Source organism: Amblyraja radiata, chromosome 14, assembly GCF_010909765.2.
Source record: "Amblyraja radiata isolate CabotCenter1 chromosome 14, sAmbRad1.1.pri, whole genome shotgun sequence".
NCBI lineage: Eukaryota > Metazoa > Chordata > Chondrichthyes > Rajiformes > Rajidae > Amblyraja > Amblyraja radiata.
This window is the reverse complement of record NC_045969.1, coordinates 16,833,187-16,856,449: the sequence shown is the minus strand read 5'-3', so window position 1 is coordinate 16,856,449 and position 23,263 is coordinate 16,833,187. Positions and strand designations below refer to the sequence as shown.

At 39.4% G+C, this 23,263-nt stretch overlaps 2 protein-coding genes across 6 annotated transcripts in view; one reads left to right on the top strand and one right to left on the bottom strand.

The window, feature by feature from the left end:
* Window positions 1–23,263, top strand: part of chd1l (chromodomain helicase DNA binding protein 1 like) — a 64,471-nt gene that overhangs the window by 5,910 nt on the left and 35,298 nt on the right. The window contains exons 4-8 of the mRNA XM_033032614.1: window positions 592–703; window positions 2,404–2,435; window positions 3,795–3,876; window positions 4,006–4,168; window positions 4,802–4,957. Of these exons, the coding sequence (XP_032888505.1) occupies window positions 592–703; window positions 2,404–2,435; window positions 3,795–3,876; window positions 4,006–4,168; window positions 4,802–4,957 (545 nt within the window). The remainder of the gene's footprint in view (window positions 1–591; window positions 704–2,403; window positions 2,436–3,794; window positions 3,877–4,005; window positions 4,169–4,801; window positions 4,958–23,263) is intronic.
* On the bottom strand, window positions 7,615–21,226 carry adal (adenosine deaminase like). Of its 5 annotated transcripts, none has more exons than XM_033032615.1 (12): window positions 21,125–21,226; window positions 17,904–17,973; window positions 17,093–17,263; window positions 15,258–15,388; window positions 14,750–14,810; window positions 12,871–12,958; window positions 12,527–12,608; window positions 11,693–11,819; window positions 10,328–10,408; window positions 9,958–10,096; window positions 8,918–9,018; window positions 7,615–8,466 (listed from the first exon to the last, which is right to left on the bottom strand). In XM_033032615.1, exons 3-12 carry the CDS (start codon window positions 17,123–17,125, stop codon window positions 8,260–8,262), a joined length of 1,050 nt encoding a protein of 349 aa, XP_032888506.1. In that variant the 5' UTR covers window positions 17,126–17,263; window positions 17,904–17,973; window positions 21,125–21,226; the 3' UTR covers window positions 7,615–8,259. The 5 variants fall into 5 exon arrangements, with proteins under 5 accessions (XP_032888506.1, XP_032888509.1, XP_032888508.1 ...); XM_033032618.1 differs by having other exon boundaries at window positions 17,258–17,263; XM_033032617.1 differs by lacking the exon at window positions 14,750–14,810 and having other exon boundaries at window positions 15,248–15,388.

Genomic DNA, 23,263 nt, shown 5'->3' with positions numbered 1-23,263 from the left:
TTCATTCATTGTAATCTCTCCACATCACCGTCTATATCTCTCGTTTCCCTTATCCCTAATCAATCTGAAGAAGGGTCTCGAACCGAAACGTCACCCATTCCTTCTTTCCAGAGATGCTGCCTGTCCCTCTGAGTTACTACAGCTTTTTGTGTCTATCTTTAATTTATTTAACATGTCAGCCATGGGTCTCGTAATATCACTATCATCTCCCAAGTCGGAGATCAATCAAGTGCACTACTGAAGACATACTACTTTGTAAAAGAGAAGAGGATTTCTCTCCAGTGTACCAATATGTATCTCTAACCAAGCTCCTCACGAAAATAGCTTGTAATTTTTCTATTTTGGGCAATTGCCTGCTGCATTTCAAACAATACAAGACTAATTACATATCATAGCTACTTGCAAAGTTTTTTTGGACTTTATTAAAATCAGATATGCCATATGAATTGTCCCTTTTTTGTAATTAATGTTGATTGAATCACCATATGGAGAACGGTTGGAGCAGGCCCATGCCGTGCCAGATTTTTCATGATGGAGCTTCATTGTGCTATGCCACCACAACACTTTAATACTAATTTATTTATTTTGCAGACTTGCTCCACGACTTTCATTAGTTGTGTACACTGGAGACAAAGATACAAGAATAGCGTCTCAACGAGACCTGGAAAATTGCAATTTTCATGCACTCCTCACCACCTATGAGGTATTAGGATGACCAACATGTACACCCTTATATCAATATAGTTTACAGCATGGTTACTTTAATGAAACTAACTTCATATATCAAATGAGACTGAATAATGGCATAATTATTGATTTTCTTAGGATAATTTCTGTCTACACGTTGTTTAATTCCGTCACATGATTTAAAACAACAATGTGTTAACTGTCTTTTATGTTAAACTTTGCTCGGGGGGTTTATTTGTTTTTAAAATCGTACTGTATAGATATGAAATTGAGCTAATCTGTGGCATTTTAAAGCAGTAGTTTTATATTGTCAAAAATCAAATGCTTGATGATCACAATATGCAAACATCTATATAGTTTCATGACTTAGACATATGCCTTTTTGCCTTTTTTTTTTTTTCAATTCAATTCAACTTTAATGTCATTGCACAAATACTGAGTATGGGTACAACGAAATGCAGTTTTGCGTCAGTCCGTAGTAGTGCAATATAGAAAATTAAATTTAAAAAAAAAAGAGGATACAGAATAATAAAACAATACAGAATAATTAAACAATGGGGACGGAGGGACCGGAGGAATCTATCGGCGGGACTCCGAGTTCAGCAATGCGACGGTATGATTGTAGAAGCTGTTCCTCATCCTACTGGTACGAGACCTGAGGCTCCTGTACCGCCTCCCTGATGGGAGGAGGGCAAACAGTCCATGGTTGGGGTGGGAGGGGTCTTTAATGATCTTCCCAGCTCGTTTCAGACACCGTTTTCGGTGGAGGGCATCCATGGCAGGGAGCGGGGCGCCGATGATGTGCTGCGCGGTTTTCACCACCCGTTGTAGTGCCTTCCTGTCCGCAACAGTGCAGCTGCTGTACCATACCGTGAAGCAGGCGGTCAGGATGCTCTCGATGGTACACCTGTAGAAGTTGGTCAGGATCTGGGGGGACAGGTGGGCTTTCTTGAGCCTCCTCAGGAAGTAAAGGCGCTGCTGTGCCTTTTTGATCAGCTTGGAGGTGTTGAGGGACCAGGACAAATCCTCCGAGATGTGTACCCCGAGGAATTTGTAGCTGGAGACGCGCTCCACCTCAGTCCCGTTTATGTGGATGGGGGTATGTCTGCCCCCTCTGACCTTCCTGAAGTCGACAATAAGTTCCTTCGTCTTCTTGGAGTTGAGGACGAGGTTATTATTGGCACACCAGGTTGTCAGGTGCTGGACCTCCTCTCGGTAGGCTGACTCATCGTTGTCACTGATCAGTCCTACCACCGTGGTGTCGTCAGCAAACTTAATGATGGCGTTGGATCCGTACTTAGGGATGCAGTTGTGGGTGAAGAGGGAGTAGAGGAGAGGGCTGAGCACACAGCCCTGTGGCACGCCGGTGTTCAGTGTTATAGTGGTGGAGGTGAGGTTGTTGACCCTAACAGACTGTGGTCTGTTGGTGAGGAAATCCAGTGTCCAGTTGCAGAGGGAGGTGGAGATGCCAAGTCCGCTGAGTTTGGTGATCAAGCTGGCGGGGATGACAGTGTTAAAAGCGGAGCTGAAATCAATGAACAGCAACCTGATGTAGGAGTTGTTGTTGTCCAGGTGGGTCAGGGCAGAGTGTAGGGCCGCCGATATGGCGTCCTCTGTAGACCTGTTGGCCTGGTAGGCAAACTGATGGGGATCCAGCCTTCTTGATTGTATAAAAACAATTCCTGATAAAATTCTAAACTTGTTGTTCTGCTTTAGATCTGCCTAAAAGATGCTTCTTTTCTGAGAAGGTGAGTTACTTTGCAAATTAGTTGTACAATTTAGATGCAAGATATAATTTTTACTTCATATTAGTCCAAACCACAGTTTGTAATACCATAATTTGGTAATAAGCCTTCAATAAATGCAATCATATTACTTTAAGTTATCATATTACCAAATTATGGTATTGTTAGTATGAGAAACTGGAGGATGATAAGGATGTTCGCCAGCTGCAGCAGGGGTTGCATGCCATTGATTCCTACATGGCAAAACCAACTAGTAGCTCAAGTGTCAGTGAGGCATCACTGCAGGATGAGCCCAACGCTTTCTACGTTTACTTTGAAAGGGGGAATGTATCTTCTCTGACCCCCATAGCCCCTGGCAACACTATTCTTTGGGGCAACAAGGCCGATGTCAGAAGATCCTGCATGAGGGTGAACTCTCAGAAAGAGACCAACTCTGATGGATTGTACACACAATTGCTGGGGAAACTCAGCGGGTGCAGCAGCATCTATGGAGCGAAGGAAATAGGCGACGTTTCGGGCCGAAACCCTTCTTCAGACTGATGGGGGGTGGGGAAAGAAAGAAGGAAAAGGGGAGGAGCCCGAGGGCGGGCGGATGGGAGGGTGGGAGGAGACAGCTAGAGGGTTAAGGAAGGGGAGGAGACAGCAAGGGCTAGCCAAATTGGGAGAATTCAATGTTAATGCCATAAGGACGCAAGGACCCCAGACGGAATATGAGGTGCTGTTCCTCCAATTTCCGCTGTTGCTCACTCTGGCAATGGAGGAGACCCAGGACAGAGAGGTCGGATTGGGAATGGGAGGGGGAGTTGAAGTGCTGAGCCACCGGGAGGTCAGGTAGGTCCGCCCGCCCTCGGGCTCCTCCTCCTCCTCCCCTTTTCCTTCTTTCTTTCCCCACCCCCCATCAGTCTGAAGAAGGGTTTCGGCCCGAAACGTCGCCTATTTCCTTCGCTCCATAGATGCTGCTGCACCCGCTGAGTTTCCCCAGCAATTGTGTGTACCTTCGATATTCCAGCATCTGCAGTTCCCTTTTGAAAACTCTGATGGATTACCTTGCTACATTTTTAAAACCTGTGCGGACCAACTGGCTGCAATTTATGTGGATATTGTCAGTTTCTTGAACACTACACCATACGAGAGCAACTAGGATGTTCAATGGACTGTTTCTTTAGTTGCTCTATAGACTTTGTTTTTTGCACTATTATGATGTTAGCATTATGGTTATTATTTTATTGTATTTTGATTATTATATATTATTTGTGGCATTTATGACCATGTTAAGCTGTAGCAAGTAAGAATTTAATTGGTCCTTTGCCGGTTCATGACACTTAAACACGCTTGACAGAAAGATTGATGTGCTGTTTTCAGATTCAACTGGAGTGTACTGATTGTGGATGAGGCACATAGGTTAAAGAACCGGAACTCTCTATTGTATAAGACTCTGAAAGCGGTAAGGCATTCTTTTCAAAATACAACCGCCGCATTTGCCGAGAATGTCACATCTTAGTTTCTGTAATTTTTCAATTTTATATAAACATTGCAGTATAAAAATAATGGAAATTTGCTTGTTTATTGCTAGTTTTCAGTACGATTCACACTTTTATTAACTGGAACACCAGTGCAGAATAATCTTCACGAACTGTACTCACTGCTGAGCTTTGTGGAACCAAAGGTCTTCTCAGAAGATGATATTGAAGAATTTGTTAATTATTACAGCAGTGTGGAAGAGAACACAAAACAAGGTATGCTTCTGTTCCTGCTTTACTTTTTTTTTTAAATTAAAAGTAAAAATGTTATATCCGGGTGTCAACAAAAGCTCAGTTAGTAGTACTCCCTGAGCCATAAGATTATGGGTTGAAGTCCATGGATCAGCACAAAAATCTAGGCTCTTACTACTGACAGAGTTGGAGTTGCATTAATTTAGGGAAAAACTAAATTGAAGATCCTCCTATCCTTAAAGGTAAATGTAAAAGACTATATGTCAATATTTCAAATTATAGAGCTGAGGTTATACTTAATGTTCTGACCAATATTTATCCTTCAATTAACATAGTTACAACACAGATGATCTGATTTTTATTACATTGCTATTCGAGGGAGTTTGCTGTGCATGTCCAACATCAGTGATTACACTTCAAGTATAATTGGTGTAAAATGCTTTGGATTAATTTGAGGCCCTTAGTAAATGCAAACTTTTCTTTTAATCTTTTTATTTATCATCAAATTTCCATTTTAAAACAAGTAAAAATAATCATGAAGTTTCACCAATGTACATTTTAGTTTAATTTAATATTTTAAAATTAGAATATCCATTTGCGTTATTACACCTGAGATTTATCTTGATTTTCATTGCATTTATTTTTCTCTCACCCTAGCTAAAGAACTGCATGGTCTAATGCAACCATTCCTCCTCAGAAGAATTAAGGCTGATGTTCTCTCTGAACTACCAAAAAAGATAGATGTTGTCTTGTATCATGGGATGTCTGCACTGCAGAAAAAGTACTATAAAGCCATACTGATGAAGGACTTGGGTGAGTACTAAATCTTTCTCTCTCTAAGCTGGATCTTTTAATTGATGAACGTTTTTCATGCACCTGTGCCTCATTGTACTTGTATATATGACAATAAATTCAACTTGAAACTTTAAAAAAAAGCATTTAGACAATAACATTTGTAATATCAGCCCTTTGTCTGACTATGCAGATGCTTCTGCACAGTTTTGCCATACATTATAACTAATGTATGGCAAAACCCTGAATATCATGCCTGTGTGCACCAACTGATCTACTTAAGATGTTCAAGTCACTCTCAAGCAATTTCCATGGAATCGGTAAAACACTGGTCTAGGGTTTTGTTTTACATAACTCACTTAAACTCTGCAAAACAGGATCTAAATAATTGGGAAATAGAATTTAACTCTGAAAACAAGGCAGGACTTACATGGTAAATGGAGAGCCCTGGAGAGTGTTGTAGAAAAGAGAGATCTAGTACAGACGCTTTTCCTTTAAAGGGACAGGGCGGTGAAGACGGCATTTGGCATGCTTGCCTTCTGAGGGAAGGGTATTGAGTACAAAGTTAAGACATTGTGATACAGCTGTACAAATCGTTGGTGAGACCAACTTGGAGTAATCCGTGCAGTACTAGTTGCCCAGCTATAGGAAGGATGTTGCCCAGCTCTAGGAAGGATGTTGTTAGGTTGCAAAGGATGCAGAAGAGAATCAACATAGTGTTTCTATATATGGGGAGAAGGCAGGCACGGGTTATTGATAGGGGATGATCAGCCATGATCACAATGAATGGCGGTGCTGGCTCGAAGGGCCGAATGGCCTCCTCCTGCACCTATTTTCTATGTTTCTATGTAACAGTGTTACTGGGACGTGTGCTTGAGTTATAGTGAGAAACTGAATAGGCGGGAACATTTTTCTTTGAAGTGTAGGAGTCTGAGGGATACATTGTTACAAAATCATGTGGTGCATGGATAAAGGGAACGCTCATAGTCTTTTTCCCAAGATAGAAGATTCTAAAGCTTGAAGGCATACACTTAAGGTTAAGAGGGGAGAGAAGCAAGGTCCTCAGGGGCAACTTTTTCACTCGGAGGGTAGTCTCTACCTAAATGAGGATACATTTACAACATTCAGAATACATTTGGACAGATATATAGATAGGAAAGGTTTAGAGGTGCATGGGACAAATGCAGGCAAATAAGACTAGCCCAGAATGCCAACTTAGTCAGCATGGACAAGTTGGCAGAAGGGTCTGGTTTCGTGCTGTATTGCTCTATGACTCTGGCAGTATCAATTTAGGTTTCAATAGAGCTACTTCTGTCTGTACGAACAAAACAAATTCACTGGTGTCGAATCCACCTTTACTTTTCTTAATGATTAGAAAAAGGCTTAGGATGTCATTTTTGGTATATTTAAAATGGAGAGGTTTTGATTGCAAAATTGAGTGCACCATAAAAGGAAAGAAAATATTGAATCGAGAGGTTGCTTGAATCAGATATAATATGGATTTGAACCAGTTATTGATGTAAATTAGAAAAGCAGATGATCACATCTGTGTTTTGCTCATAAATTGCTAAAGTAAATTATATCACTGAATTACAGCTCGATCATCAATACTAGTTCTGTTTTCCAAAAGATATTTGACAATATTTGCATGTTTTTTTTTAATGGCACTGAGGCAATAAAGAAATGTCCCCCAAAAACAAGTTTCTGGTTATTTGCTAAGAAATATGTGTTGTTTTAAAAAATAATAATTTTATCTCGATTTGGAAGCAAGCTTTGAAAAATATTTTATTTGGTTCAGTTGGTCCAGTTCAAGAGAGAGATTTAGCTCAGGGCTAAGGGAATCAAGGGATATGGGGAAAAAGCCAGAACGGGGTACTGATTTTGGATGATCAGCCATGATCATATTGAATGGCGGTGTTGGCTCGAAGGGTCCTGCACCTATTTTCCATGTATCGATGTAATTTGTTTACTGAATCTATCTTAAACTACTTTCTGGCCATGCTTTTTTGACTAAGTTCATGGTCTGGAATTTATTGGTGAATGCCAGCAGTTAGGGAAAGAAAAATCTGAACCATGAACTTTGTTGTTTCTCAGTCCAAATCTTGACAGGTTTGAGACTCCCCTGCAAATGTGGAATTCACAGACCTGCTGGTCAACTTACACCATTTCCTGGCAGCATTCAGCATATTTGGCAGGGCAGTTCTTGCTGAAATTGCCTGGGATATTTTGGGGAAGCTGCTTCTTGAATATCTGCAATGCCACTACGGGGAAGTGAAGAATAAGATAGGGGGCTTTCAGCATTTCATTATTGAATGATTCATGTTTCTTTGATATTCGTATTTGTTTGTCGTTGATTTGATTTCGTTAAAAAATGTTAATGTTAACTTTAGTTTTAAGTTGTTTCTGAATGTCAGAAATGTTCATGAAACTTTGATGGCTTTCAAATCTGGGGCATCGCATGTTCTGATCCACCTGTGTCACTTCACTGCATTGTTTGAGCATCACTCAACTTAATGAACGACTGGACAATCTTTGGCTAAGTTACAGAGAGGGGAAGCACTGGCTGGAAGGCTGTGCCAGTAAAATCCAAGCCAATATTTAAAATGTTATGTGTACTTACAGTAACTATTATTGATATTATTCAGCTTCAGTGATTTAAGTTATAGTGAAATTGCTACTTGGTAACAATGAAAGCATTTACTGTTCAGTCAAGAGACAACGCGGAATTGCAATCCTGTCTGCAGCAGTTTATGAAGGCAGATGACTGCCAATTCATTTGGGGATGGCCGATAAATATCCATTTACTGCCAATTCCTGGGAATGGGTCTAAAAGAAAGTTTCTGTTCGTAGGGAGAATTGATGTTGTTGAGTTAATTATGCGGAAGCAGCAAACTGTGCTGAGTTTAATGTGTTTTTAAGAAAGCATAATTTTTGCTCCCGAAGCGATATCGCACCTAAATATAGATGAAAAGCAGGAAGTGCCTCGTTAATATCTGCACAGATAGAGAGCACAGATAAATTATTGGTGTTTTTAAAGTATTCAGTTACATTTTTGACTCAGCAAAAAGCATTTCCAAAATGTTCAACAACATTTACTTTAGCAATATTTAAAACATTTATCAACATGTTTTGCTTTGTCATAAAAGAATATAACAGTTTATAGCAGGAATTGTTTTCCATTAATATTGTGCTCTCTCTAAAATGTATAAGAAGGAACTTATTCTGTAAATTTTATTTCTGGGTTTGAAGGAGCGATGCATCAGCTAAACTCATCTGTAATCAGTGATGTAAAAGACAAAAAGGGCAACTCTCATGGGGAAGGGTTACTTGTGCAGTACTTCGTTGAATAGTCCTGGTTTCAGGTCATTCCATTGACTTCTCAAGTGAGATTTTACACTTTCTGGAGCAAAGATGTAATTAATGCTCCGAAAAGACAGGTCCCATAGCTGAGCTTTAGACAGGTTGAAAGCTGACTCCGCAATCTGATACTCCTGTGACAAATTGCTGGCAAAAACACCTTTGCCATCGGTCTGAAGAACAGAGGAAAATGATTAGTAACAATTACTTTTACAATATTCAAAACATTTACAACATGGCTAGCTGTTTTGATAAAAACTATTTTCTTAACTAACTTTTGTTAGTTGTTATAATAATTCAGTCATTGTTCTTGTTTTGCTTTCTATTAAAATCTACAATAACAAATTAACCTGCATATAATGAATTTTGCAGGTTAGTAAAATATGTATTTATTGGAGAGAAAGGCAATTAAGACAGATGTATTTGTTTTTGCTGTGTAAACACACTAATATCACAGTTGAAACATACCGCCAAATCCTACCCATTTAATATCTCGTTCATGTAGTTACTAAATTAAATATCTGTAAATTAAAATATTAAAATGTAAACTTTCAACAATATTTTATTGAAATATTGTTGAAATATTACTATCATTTAATTCCATCAAAAATAAACTAGACTTACGCAAAGCACACACGGGTGTCCATGATTGTACCAGTATTGAAAATGGTGGCAATTGTATGATGAGACAGTTTGACCCTTGACATTTGATGTTAAGCAAAGCTCTAGAAAACAGGTGAATGTAAATTGATTTAGAATAACCTTTTCTCTGAAAAACAATATAATGGTAGATGCTGGAACAGCAATAAAATTAGAAAATGCTTAAAATATTCAGCAGTCAAGCAGCATTTGTGTTTTAAGATACAAAATCAGAATTAATGTTTCAGGTTGATGATTTTCATCAGAACTGGCTATTTTCTCACTTTTCCAGTTCTTATGAAAGGTGATCCACTTGAAAAATTAACCATTCCACTCCATAGATGCTTCCTAATCTGCTACACATCGCCCACACTTTCTGTTTTTTATTATAACCATACCTTCCTTGCTGTTCACATTGTAAATTCCTTGGTGATATTTAAATAAACAATTTCATCCTTTAAATGATTTGCAAAGGATGTAACACTTACTGTGCAATATAACATGCTGTTCTGTTGGAGACAGCTTGCATTTATCTCTCAATAAACAGTACCAGAATGGACATTAATTATTTCATCTCAATTCTGTGCAAAAATCATGCTGCTATTCGTCCCTGAAGGACTTAATTAGCTGCATGGCACCTTGAAATATTGTGAGATTGTGAAAAGTACTGTGTTAGTGCAAGTTTGTTCTTTTTCATTATGTTTTGCAATCTTCTCGATCATCACACATCAATCTCTAGCCATTGGCACAAAGATTGGGTTCCATATTTCTGCGGGTTCTTAAAGTTGTACTGAAAGTTAGAAAGAGGCTTCGAAATGACCTGAGAATTGGTTTCCCTTGTATTTCCATCCATGAAATGAGAGGAACTTTCTCTCAAAGCTTAATCAGGAATTCATAATTTTAAGTAAAAGTGATGCGAAATAGACACTGTGGTATAGAATAGCATTACATGAATATAATTTGCTCCATAAATTGTACGTTATATATAAAACCACTGCTTGGACAAAACATTTAAATGTAGTTACCAATGGGTATTTGATGTTTCTTAATAATGTTGACCAGCTGGTCTGAACCTCCAGCTTCAGGATGAAGGAATGTGCCATGGCCTATTCTGTCTGGCGGAAGACCAAGAAACAATTCCCATTCTTCATTTTTATTTTGGACCTTAATAAGGGTATAATTAATTGGTTGTGTTAATGTTCTTCAAATCAAAAGAGGTTTTGATGTTTCTTGATTAACAATTTTTATTTAGAATGCTTCATTTATATTTATCACATTATTCAAATGCAATGTACAATTTTCATAAATATAATCAGATCAACATTTTAGGAATGTACATTTTCCATTTTAGTACAGATTCAAAATAGTTATTTATCTAATTTCTAAAATCCTTACCTCAGCCATGTGCACAGCAAGCTTAAGACCAATGTTTCTTGCTGCATTGAGTGGATCAATAAAACTCTTAGCATGTCCTACCTTAAAATGAAGAAAACAAAAATTAGTTCTAATTAGCCCTGAACTGTACCACGTACATGGAATCCATTATTGAGATAAGCAGACATAGACAGGTACATGGATATAACAAGTTTGGAGGGATATGGACCGAGTGTAGCTGGGACATGTTGGCCGGTGTGGGCAAATTGGGCCAAAGGGCCTATTTCCACACTGTATCACTATGACTATATCTGTAAGGCCATCGGCAATTATACTAGCACTCCAGTGACATACAGCGTTTGACTCCTCCATGGATGTAAAGATTCTTTGTATGTTTCAGCTTTTAATTTATCACATCCTTACAGAGGGGGAGACTGATGAGCTTCTGACTTTTACCATCATCCATTGCATTCGATTGGTTATTTGATCTGCTCCCGGTTCCAGCCACACTCCCATGTTAGCATTCATGTAGCTGTTATATGAACTAACTTATTAAAATACTGGTGATTACAGAACTTGGGAAGCCAGATAAGTTTTACTTATTTATGTAGAATATGCATTCTAAACATTAAAAAGCACCCAGCCCAGGTTCCTATCCCTGGCTTTGGCTGCACTCCAACTATTGATATTTCACAACTTGCCATCACAAGACAACAAATCCACCTCACTGTGAACAGGATTCACTGGACACCATAGGAGAGGGCCCTGGAGGAAGGTGTGATGTTTACCAATGCTCCCAATAACGTACAGCTGACATTGTGAGTGTGTGGCTATTCAGATAGCATATCTGAAATTGACAAGGACTAGGTTTACTTTAGTATAGTTTACAGATACAGTGAAGAAACAGGCTCTTCGGCCCAACGGATCTGTACGGACCAACAATCACCCCAACACTAGTTCTATCCTACACATTAGGGTCAATTTACAGAAGCCAATTAACCTACAAGACTGCACATCTGTGGAATGTGGGAGGACAATGGAGCATCCAGAGAAAACCCACGCAGTCAAAGGGAGAACGTACAAACTCCATACAGACGGCACTCACAATCAGGGTCAACCCCGGGTCTCTGGCGCTGAAAGGCAGCAACTCTACCACTGCGCCACTGTGCAGCCATTAGGTGTAATATATGAAAATTTAATAGCCATGTAAAGATTAACTGAAATAGATGTCCTTTATATTTGAATACTGTCAGTTCATGGGAAAAGTGATCTTTCAATAAATGTTCAGATAAGTAGAAAGAGCCAAGAAAACAATTGAAAAAGATAAGACACTGTGCCCTGCAGCTCTGAATTAGTCGGAACAGTAGATAGAAATAAATTACTCACCTCTGGATCTCCACTTAGATCCAGACCAACTACTAGCCCATCAGAGGATGTAAAGAATTCTTCCGCAAGTTTCACAGTCTCCATGGCAACAGTAGGTCCACCTCTTCTATCGATGGATAATAGAAATCTAGGGGAATAAAAATTAATGTTGTTGGTCTTTTTGTTTTTTTTTGCTTTTGAGATGAACAATAAAAGTGAAAAAAGCTGCCACTGAATAGATCCTCTTCCTTTAAAACTGGATTCTCCACAGTGCTTGCAAATAGGAACTCTGATATTCTCAGACCCTTGACACTACTTTGCGGCTTTAAAATCCTAGTATTTTATTTTCAATCCAATTAGACCTTAATTGAGACACTATTATGACGGTCTTTAGGATCACTCACCAGAGGAATTGTCCTATCTATCATTTGCAACTTAATGCTCTTGTGTTCCCAAACTCTCAGGCCCACCATCTCAAACAAGAATACTCTTCCAGAGTACATGTCCAAATCTTGTATTCACTGTAACCAATCTTTCCCCATCTTCACCCTAATATCACAAACACTAAAACCAAAAAGCAGCATCTCCTAAACTTCACAATTTCCTGCAGTTATTGTCAAGGTCCACCAATTAATTCCTAGTATTACGTAAATTAGAAATGTCGGCAACATGCTTTCTACGTCATTTTGTTTTAATGCCTATGATTATGTAAACAAAATTAAAATTGTGTCAAAACTAATGATTTGGTTGTTCAAATGATTTCCAACACACAAGAACCTCTTACCAATAAATGCCCCTGAATAATTTCAGCAGGTAACAGTAAAAGTCAGCTGGTAACAGTAAAAAGATATGTACCTTACATCAATGTCCATATTTTCTTGTCTGCATTGCTTTATGGCTTCAAGTATAGCCTCAACATATGACTTCTTGCTCATCCCTGTGTAAGCAATAAAAGCACAGAGTGCTGACTGGTAAACAGGTTAAGTAACATCAAGTCAAAATCACTCTTCTAAAACATTTAGTCCTCTCCACTAATGCTACCTGACGTTTAGTTTTTCCAGCATTGTTTGTTTTTATTCCCATCTCACGCTAACATTAGGTACAAAACTACTGGGTTTTTAAATAACCAATATTGAGTGGAGACTTGAATAATTTGCCTACGCTTGTTTCAATATATTTACATAATCTTGTGATTATACCTGTAGTGTTTCCGTCTCGTGGTGTACTTCGCAGTTCAAGATATTTTACACCATCAGCTGCAAATTCTTTAATAACATCTTTTGTCACCTGGAAGAATTCAGCATATTAGTCATAATGTGATTTTGATCAGGAATGAGAGAACCACTTAAAGTTACTTTGAAAATTGAGAAGCAGAAAACAGCTGCCTTGCAAAAAAAGGGAAAAATAAGTTTCCATAAGCTTCCCCACAATGATCAGACGCAGTCTGTCGGTTTTATCACAGGTAGACATTGAAATTAACAAACAATCACTTCTATTGAAGGTAGACAAAAATGCTGGAGAAACTCAGCGGGTGAGGCAGCATCTGTGGAGCGAACGAAATAGGCGACGTTTCAGGTCGAGACACTTCGTCAAACTGATGTGGGGGTGGGGAGGCGGAGACAGCGGGCTGTGGGAAAGCTAGGATGGGGAGGGGAAAGAAGGAGAAAGCAGGGACTACCTAAAATTGGAGAAGTCAATGTTCATACCGCTGGGGTGTAAACTACCCAAGCAAAATATGAGGTGCTGCTCCTCCAATTTACGGTGGGCTTCACTCTGGCCATGGAGGAGGCCCAGGACAGAAAGGTTGGATTCGGAATGGGAGAGGGAGTTGAAGTGCTGAGCCAACGGGAGATCAGGTTGGTTATTGCGAACCGAGCGGAGATGTTTGACGAAGCGATCGCCAAGCCTAAGCTTGGTCTCACCAATGTAGAGCAGCTGATACCTAGAGCAGCGGATGCAATAGATAAGGTTGGAGGAGGTGCAGGTGAACCTCTGCCGCACCTGGAAAGACTGCTTGGGTCCATGGATGGAATCAAGGGGGGAGGTTCAACATACAGTAGTACTTATAGCTTGTAGCAACAAAAATAAACTAAAAGTTATTACAAGGTCTTTATTTTGTCATTGGGAGTCTGAAATTCATTATCCCTAATTTCCACAATGACGCAATTGTTTTTTAATAACATGAGTTCTAAAATGAAAATATTCTAACGAACACAACTATCACATGTTAGCAAAACTACCTGTAACGTTGAATGTCTTCTCCCAGCCCGGTACAACATTGAAAGAGAGCAACATTGCTGCACCGTGGAGCATTCGTTTTGAAAGATTTGCTGAAAGTTCAGTGAATGGAGAATGGAAGCAGCACTTCCACTTGAGTTCCAGTGAAACCATTTGATCAGTGCATGTTTTGTAAGTTCATAAGCCATGGGAGCAGAATTGATTGTTGTTTCCTTTTCAACCCCATTCTCCTGCCTTCTCCCCATAACTTTTGACACCCTCACTAATCAAGAACCTGGCAATCTTCACTTTAAAAATACCCACTGACATGGCCTCCACAGCTGTCCGTGGCAATGAATTCCACAGACTCACCACCCTCTTAAATTTCTACCACCCTCTCCTTTCTAAAGGTATGTCCTTTTATTCTGCGGCTGTGCCCTCTTGTCCTAGAATGTTCCAGTCCAGTCTATCCAGGTCTTTCACTATTCAGTAAGTTTCAATTAGATCACTCTCTTATCCTTCTAAACTCCAGTGAGTACAGGCCCAGAGCTGTTAAACGCTCATCATACATTAACTCAATCATCTCTGAGATCATTAAAGTAAACCCTCTCTAATGCCAACACATTCCTTCTCAGATATGGGTAAATGTTTTTGATGGTACTCCATATTTCTACTTTGCATTCTCCTTTTCAAACTAAGTTCCCCTAATAATCAATTTATAATCCTCCAAGGAAACAAGTGGATCAATAACTTAATAAAAATATCTTTTGGTGGCCTGGACTAGATGGATCTCTATTTACTACTGCATATCTACTTTGGAACATTTTGGTTAATCTTGAAAGAAAAATGAGTCTCTTTTACCATGAAGATATGTTCCACGCTGTCAGTTAATTGATGAATTATTTTAAACATGTCAAAGCATCTGTGGAAGAAAGATAATATAACAAAAAAATGGTAAAGCTATTTTTTATAGTAAGTTTCATTTGATTATGCATTGCATTATTTATAAATGTAATGTTTGTGAGAAGCAATTTCTAGTTTGCATTAATTCCAATGTACTAACGTCGTCTACATACACGATTTTTGACCAAACCTATAGTAGACTATTCTTTGCATCAATAATATAGTTGAAGATTTATGCAAACTTAATTTCAACCGTACTTGTTTGTAATCTGAGTAGATAAATGCAGAGTGCACTATGGTAATGTAAAATAGGAAGGTTCTATGATACCAGTGTCCTGCTGTTTTTTGAGATATTCCCCAATCTAGAATGAAATTTGTCATATAAATATTTTGCCAAGTTTGGCTTATTTTATAATTAGTTTAAGATATTAAATTTGATCTTAAACCCATAGTTATCCATACATACTCTTCTAAAGTTCTTGTTTGGCCTTTCCTGATCATGGTCATGTTATGCTGAATGTTGAGATGTGGTTTCTGCAGCATCAGCTTTTCTATTGTTGTGCTGCTGATGCAGGTGTTGAGATGAGCATGGAGTTCCTGATGGGTAAATAAACCATTATTACTTTATGGCAATGTTTGCTATGCTTACAAACCAAGAAACATCCACATACTATCTTTAAATTGAAATCAAAAACTAGAAAATTATAAATACTTAATTCGTTCATCATTGTTGAAAACATTAGCGACGCAGTGGTGCTGGTTTCCGACAGGAATTTGCTTACAAATTGCTTCCCGATGTCGGAGCTTCAATCATCCTGACGAGAGGGCCTGTACATTGGGCCATCCGTAGCGGCAACTGCGGAGGGTCAAGGCCCCAAACACGGGTGAACAAAAGGAGGACGATTGACTGGACTTTATTGCCTTCCATCAAAGTGATCACTGTGGTGGATGTTTATGTTAAGTTCCAGTGTTCTTTAATTGTGTTGTGTTCTTTTAATTGTATGGCTGCATGGTAACTCAAATATCACTGTACCTTAATTGGTGCATATGACAATAAATGTGAATACGACAGTGATCGCAACTTCCACTGAAGTGTGGATCGCCGTTGGCTCGCGAGAAACTCATCCGCCCTTTGACAGATCTTGTTTTTGGTCCTGCTGGGGGTCCACAGCCCCCTCCTCACCTGGGTAACCAGGTGGGGAAGACGGTTTAGTCGCTGACTATCCGACCATGGAGCAGGTAGCACGGGATTACATGGTCCCCGTGGCAGGGGGAACGCCCCCCCGACCTGACCTATATACTGGAAATCTGAAATATAAACAAATGCTGGATATATTCAGGCCAAGCAACATACAAAGAGGGAGAAACAGAGTTAACGTTTCAGATTGATGATCCAACATCATAGATGTGGCTTGGCCTGCTGAATATTTTCAGCATTCCCAAAAAGAACATTCAAGCCAAGTGGAATTTATTGTCATAAAAAACACAATTTAAATCTTCAAGAGCTTGCTTCTCAACTTCTAGCACAACCTCATTGATTACCTGGATCAGATTTCATAATACAGATGTCATCTAGATGTTAATTAGCATTAAGAATCTATATCAACTAGTGTCTGAATTTGTTTTGATTTTCATAATTGTCCAAAATGCCTAAAGTAATTCTATTAAGTATAATTATAAACACAATTAATCTGATTTAGAAGCAGAATCATCAACAGCTATATTATTGTAACAAATTTAATTTTATTTTCAGTGAAAAATGTGCCAGTTGATCATTTTACGCCCAAGGCAGCCATATATTCACAGGGAAATATGTTTTTCTTTTAGAAATATGAAGTTTGACAGAATTGTAAACTCACTGTAGGATATCTCAGTTCTATTTTAATCTTTTAAAAAAATGACAGTTCAGTATTTAAATTGTAATAAATGCATATTAACTTATGTCATGTATATGGCCTTTCTGCTCAGCTTCCACGATTGCTGCATATAATGTTAAAAGGCAGCATCTGCGGAGGCTGTAACTTGACATAAGGAGTCAAACATTTTGTTGTGACATTAAAATGAACAGCCTTAGGCACCCTGGTATATATAAAAACAATCTAATCTGAATCTGACGACCGTCTCTTCAACGGCAAACTGTTATTAGTTTCCAGACACACTTTTTAACTGCAACAAAATCACGAAAAGCAGAGACTATCCACTGAAAATAAACTAGGTTAAGTTGTAATTGCATGGTTGACTTCAGGGTCTAAAATTCTATTGCTGAATACACCTAAGTTTTAGGTTTTATGAAGTACTTACAACTTTAGGCAAAGCTTGATGAAATTGCATCATAATTTCTATAGTTATGATGATGATGATGATGATGATGATATCAAGTATTCTGCTGTAAAGAATGTTCCAGTCACAAGTATTTTTTTAAAACTATTTTCACTCTTTTTGGTTGTGGGAAAAGCTAGTTGTTACCTTGATCTAAGGAACAAATTAAACAGAAGCAGATGAAGACTATTATCCAAATACAAAATATAAGTAAACAATATTTGGCAGTATTGCTCTTAAATGAAAACTTCTTAAATATCTGTCTAAGTTTAAAACGCATCTGATGGTTAGTTTATTTGCATTGTTTTATTATTTAATACTTAGCATTGTGCAGCAGGATATATATTTGAAGATGCCACAAGTACCTTATAGCTCTATTTAACCATGTAGATCCTGTTTCTATCACTTTAAATTGAATCCTGAATTCTAGCAGCTAATGGGAAAATTCTGATCTTCAAGTCTTATATAGTTTTTCGTATGGGGCATATCAAGATTAATATATATTTTAAGCATAATAAGTATTATTATTAATAATATAAATTCAAAAACATCGGCTTATATAAAGTCATCATCAAATTAAGTCAAATTATTTTGTCAGGAAGTAAATTTGTGTATTTTGCTATTCAACTGCTACAGCTCAATAAAAAATATACTTGCGTTATATATTATAATACATTTCCCATACATTTATAGGTAAAACAATTCAATATATAGTAGTTATGTAAGCAACTGTAATAATGGTTTTCTTCATAACAAAGTCCTGCAAACAGTGATTCAACATGTGACTACTTACTTTGGTTTTAGATGTATCAGTTGAGGAAGAAATATTAGAAGTTGCTATTCTTTCAATAGCGTCATTAGACCTAACGGGCAGAAGAATACTGCGTATAATTTATTATTCAACAAGAGCACAGTACACATTCTTTACAGTTTTTCCTTAATTTACTGATTTATGGGAGGCTCCCAACCAGGAAGGTTGTGATTTAATATTAAATCACTGCAATGAATATAAGTTTTTGTACTGGCACTATAGGTATGAGAAAAATAGAAAAATATTTTGTGAGTCAATAACCACATTAACTAAATACCCACATTTACATTTTATGTTTGATAAGGATGTTGCTGTTAATTTACTCTTGAAATGTGTGCTTGAAAGGAGGATTAAATGCTATACTAGAGAAAGTATTATTGTAGCAGTTTTTTTGGAATAGTAGTTTAGTTTAAATTTAAAAGGTAAAATAGAGAAATGACAGTGAAATTAAAGTTACATTCATTTTATTAAATGAGGACATTTTACCACGGAACACAAGAATTGTAGTTTTATGGAAAAGAAATAAATATAATAGTTACAACTGCATATGACAAATTATTGTGTTTGTAAATTTTGTAAAATATTTATAAATAATGTGATTGATATAAATTGTAAGGAGTAGATTATGAATTAATCAAATGTGCAGAATTTTATATTTGTATCACTGTCAGTTTGATATGGAGACAAATGGGCTTTAAAGTGGATATGTTATGGATCTGGTGTAAGATTAACTATATAGGATGGCATATTGTAGTTTGTACCTGGATTGGCAAAATAAAGTTTTCACCTTACCATTTAAAAATTAAAATATGTGTAAAGTAAAAAAAATAGACTGCAGAACTTAATGGTGTTTAGGAGGAAAGTACATGGTGAGTGGATTTTAAAGTGAGAGTGGTGAAATATCAGGTAACAAATAGAAATGATGCGAGTTTAAATTTGGAGTTAATGCGTAACAATTTGGCGGAATAGAATGCAAACATGAGTGCGAACAGGTAGAGTAATGAAGGAAAGCTTTCAGATAATTATTTATTTTATAATTAATACTGGTGATGGGAATGGAAAAGTAGGACTTTCTGTGTGAGCAGGTATTCAAGTTTTGTGAGCTGGAAAATGTATGTTAAGAATGTGGGAAGTTAGTTTATTGGAAACAAACAATGGAAAAATTGTATTATTGTGATGATATAATGCATTCATGTAATAAACATGGAGATTTATGAATTCAGAAGGTGGAATTAAATCCGGGATTCATAAGCACTGTCAATGGTTTGCTAGATATAGAACTGAGAGAAATCCAAATTTGTTCGCACAGAAGAAATGGTAGATGCAGGAAATGTAAAACATTGGCTTGAATTGGTAACTTTATTTCTCTTTCCACGGTTTTGTCTAACCAGTTAAGTATTTTCGTTTTTTTTTCATTACGTTAATGTTAAGGCAACTTAAAAGTAATAGTAGGAGAGCGAGTTGGCATTGGAGTGGGCAGGACTGTGGTGCAGCTGATATGCTGCTGCCACTCGGCTTATATGACGCAACTTCATGATGCAGCTTTATAAGACTTTAGAGGCTGCATTTGGAGTATTGCGTGCAGTTCTGATCACCCATTTATGGGAAAGGGTGCAGATGAGGTTTGCCAGAATGATGCCTGGATTAGAGCAGTGGTTCTCAACCTTTTTTCAGTGATGTACCCCCTGTGAAATATTTTTTCAGCCAAGTACCCCCTAACCAGCGCAAAAATATAGGCCTACATATATGTAGGCCTATATTTTAAAATCTCACGTACCCCCTGGAGTGCCTTCACGTACCCCCAGGGGTACGCGTACCCCCATTTGAGAACCACTGGATTAGAGGATATTTGCTACTGGGACAGGTTGGATAGACTTGGATTGTTTTCCCTGGAATGCCAACGGTTGATGGGAGATCTGAAAGAAATATATAAAATAATGAGGCATAGATAGGGTAGAATCTAATTCCCTGGATGGAAATATCATACTGGAGGGCATAGCTTTAAGGTAGGAGGGGCAAAGTTTAAAGATGTGCTGACAATTAACCATACTTGGGTGTGGGGCAATCTTGACCACGGTGATCCTTACTCATTCAAAATTGTTTATCCAACCAGGCACTGAAACCCTCCCTGAGGGTTAATCTGTAGAGAGGCATTTGCACTAGGGCTTGTCCCTACTTTCCACTTCCTTGTCCTTATCTGCAATCCATCCTGACACCAGGATACGAGGGATTTAGAAACTCGTTTCTTTGTGCAAGACTTTCCCCCTTATGTTGGGGACCACAGGTGGATTGTGCTGCACAGACGTCCTGTGCAATCCGGTTAAGTTAGTCCATAGACTCCTCTCAATCTGCTACTACTGTAGCTTGGAGGAGTCTGTATTCCAAGTAAGAGGGATTGCAACCCATCTTTCAGTACCTGTAGGGCTGCTCCTCAGTTCTGCTTACACATCTGTCCCAAGCTCCTGATTTTTGTGCACTCAGTATGGATGGAGGTCAGTTGGGGAGGAGTGGTTTGTGAATCTTGTTGGTTTGTTTCTTGGTCACCAGAGTGGCCATTCACAGGTCCAGATGCCCTGCGTAATTGGCTGTTTCTTTTCCAGGAATAGGTCTGTGCCCATGTGTTCCTGGAGGAGCACCAGGCGAACACAAATTTGTTGAAGATTTCTTTGGTCTAGTGGGTACCACAGGGGCTAAAACGGATGCTGGACAGGGAGGAGTGGGCTTTAATTTAAATGTGTTGTGATATGTACATGAAATTTGTTTTAAGACAAAATAAGATGTGCAATGTGCCAACGGTGCAAAAGACACACAGTGCATTGTTTAACAAGGGCAGTGGGAGGGCATAGTGGTGCAATCGAAACGGGGGCAGCAGGTGGGGGCTGGGGTGATAATGCAGGTCGATGGGGCTGCAGGAGGACACGGTGCAGAGTAACTGGCCGACAGGGGGGAGGGGTTGACAGGCGGGTAGTGCAGCTGCGGCCTGGGGGCTGCGAAGCCTTTGATTGATTTGCACAAACAGCTAGAGTAACTCAGCGGGACAGGCAGCATCTCTGAAGAGAAGGAATGGGTGACATTTTGGGTCACCCTTCGTCAGACGAACGTTCGTGCCTATCCTCGATGTTAACTGGCATCTGCAGTTCCTTCCAAAACGTTTCATTGATTCGGACCTCGCAGTAGCGCTTCAAACCGACCACCACACTGACCTGGTCCAGAGCCTTCAGCTTGTGACAGGAACAGTGTGAAGCCGGATAATCGCCGGTTGTTATCCCGCCGAGCGGTGTGGTTCAGGCTCAGGCTCAGGCCAAAGATCCTAGAGCTCCTCTAGTATCTTTGGCTCAGGCTGCCGCCCACAGCGCCCCCGGACGGCCAGCGCCCAGCGCCCAGCGCCTGAACCCCCGACCCCGCCTGCAGTCTCTGCTCTCCCAGCTGATCCATGAGTTTACAACCAAAGATTATAGAGCAGAGCTCCTCTATAATCTTTGCTCGCAACGCCGGGTTACCCATTTCATTGAAAAAAAAAATATATATATCGTTAACTCAGCCAATTGTTTCTTCCATTTCGCCACAAGCTGCAGCAGTGTTAAAAGGTTACTTTGGGTTAAATTTAACGTATGCAGTTAATTTAAAACTATTTAATGGACATAGGAGAAACCTATACGAAATAATAGGACACAACGTGCTGGGGTAGCTCAGCAGGTCAGATAGCATCTCTGGAGAACATAGAAACATAGAAGGTACACAAAAGGCTGGAGAAACTCAGCGGGTACAGCAGCATCTATGGAGTGAAGGAAATAGGCAACGTTTCCGGCCGAAACCCTTCTTCAGACTGATAGGGGGTGGGGGGGGGGGAGAAGGAAGGAAATGGGGAGGAGGAGGAGGAGCCCGAGGGCGGGGGAATGGGAGGAGACAGCTCGAGGGTTAAGGAAGGGGAGGAGACAGCAAGGGCTAGCAAAACTGGGAGAATTCAATGTTCATGCCAGCTGATTTACATCGGGGAGACCAAGCGGAGGTTGGGCGATCGTTTCGCCGAACACCTCTGCTCAGTCACCAATAACCTACCTGAACTCCCGGTGGCTCAGCACTTCAACTCCCCCTCCCATTCCCAATCCGACCTCTCTGTCCTGGGTCTCCTCCATTGCCAGAGTGATCAACACCGGAAATTGGAGGAACAGCACCTCATATTCCGCCTGGGGAGTCTGCATCCTGGGGGCATGAACATTGAATTCTCCCAGTTTTGCTAGCCCTTGCTGTCTCCTCCCCTTCCTTAACCCTCGAGCTGTCTCCTCCCATCCCCCCGCCCTCGGGCTCCTCCTCCTCCCCTTTTCCTTCCTTCTCCACCCCCACCCCCCCCCCCACCCCCTATCAGTCTGAAGAAGGGTTTCGGCCCGAAACGTTGCCTATTTCCTTCGCTCCATAGATGCTGCTGTACCCGCTGAGTTTCTCCAGCCTTTTGTGTACCTTCGATCTTCCAGCATCTGCAGTTCCTTCTTGAACACATAGAAACATAGAAAGTAGGGACAGGGTTAGGCCATTCTGCCCTTCGAGCCAGCACCGCCATTCATCATCCAGAATCAGTACCCTATTCCTGCTTTTTCCCCATATCTCTTGATTCCGTTAGCCCTAAGAGCCATATCTCACTCTCTCTTGAATACATCAGTGAATTAGCCTCCACTGCCTACTGTGGCAGCCAATTCCACAGACTCACAACTCCGGGTGAAATAGTTTTTCCTCATCTCAGTCCTAAATGGCTTACCCCTTATTCTGTGACCTCTGGTTCTCGACTCCCCCAACATTGGAACAATTTTTCCTGCATCTAGCCTGTCCAATCCCTTTTTAACGTGTTTTTATGAGATACCCTCTCATCCTAAATTCCAGTCAATATAAGCCCAGTCAATCCATTCTTTCATCATACGTCAGTCCTGCCATCCTTGGAATTAAGCTGGTGAACCTACGCTGCACTTCCTCAAATGCAAGAATGTCCTTCCTCAAATTAGGAGATCAAAACTGCACACAATACTCGAGGTGCGGTCTCACCAAGGCCCTGTATAACTGCAGTAGGACCCCCTATTCTCAAATCCTCTCAATATGAAGGCCAACATGCCATTTGCTTTCTTCACTGCCTGCTGTATCAGCATACTTACTTTCAGTGACTGATGTACAGGAAAAACACGAATATGCGACCTTCGGGTTAGGACTCTTCAGTTAATAATTTGTAATAATTCCCCATTTAATAAATGTCCAGATTCTTATTTGTTATTATTCTTAATGTTAAAGCAATCTACAATAATTTATCATATTTTATTAGCCTAGATGTTTTTGGAACTCTAGTCTTTTAAATATAT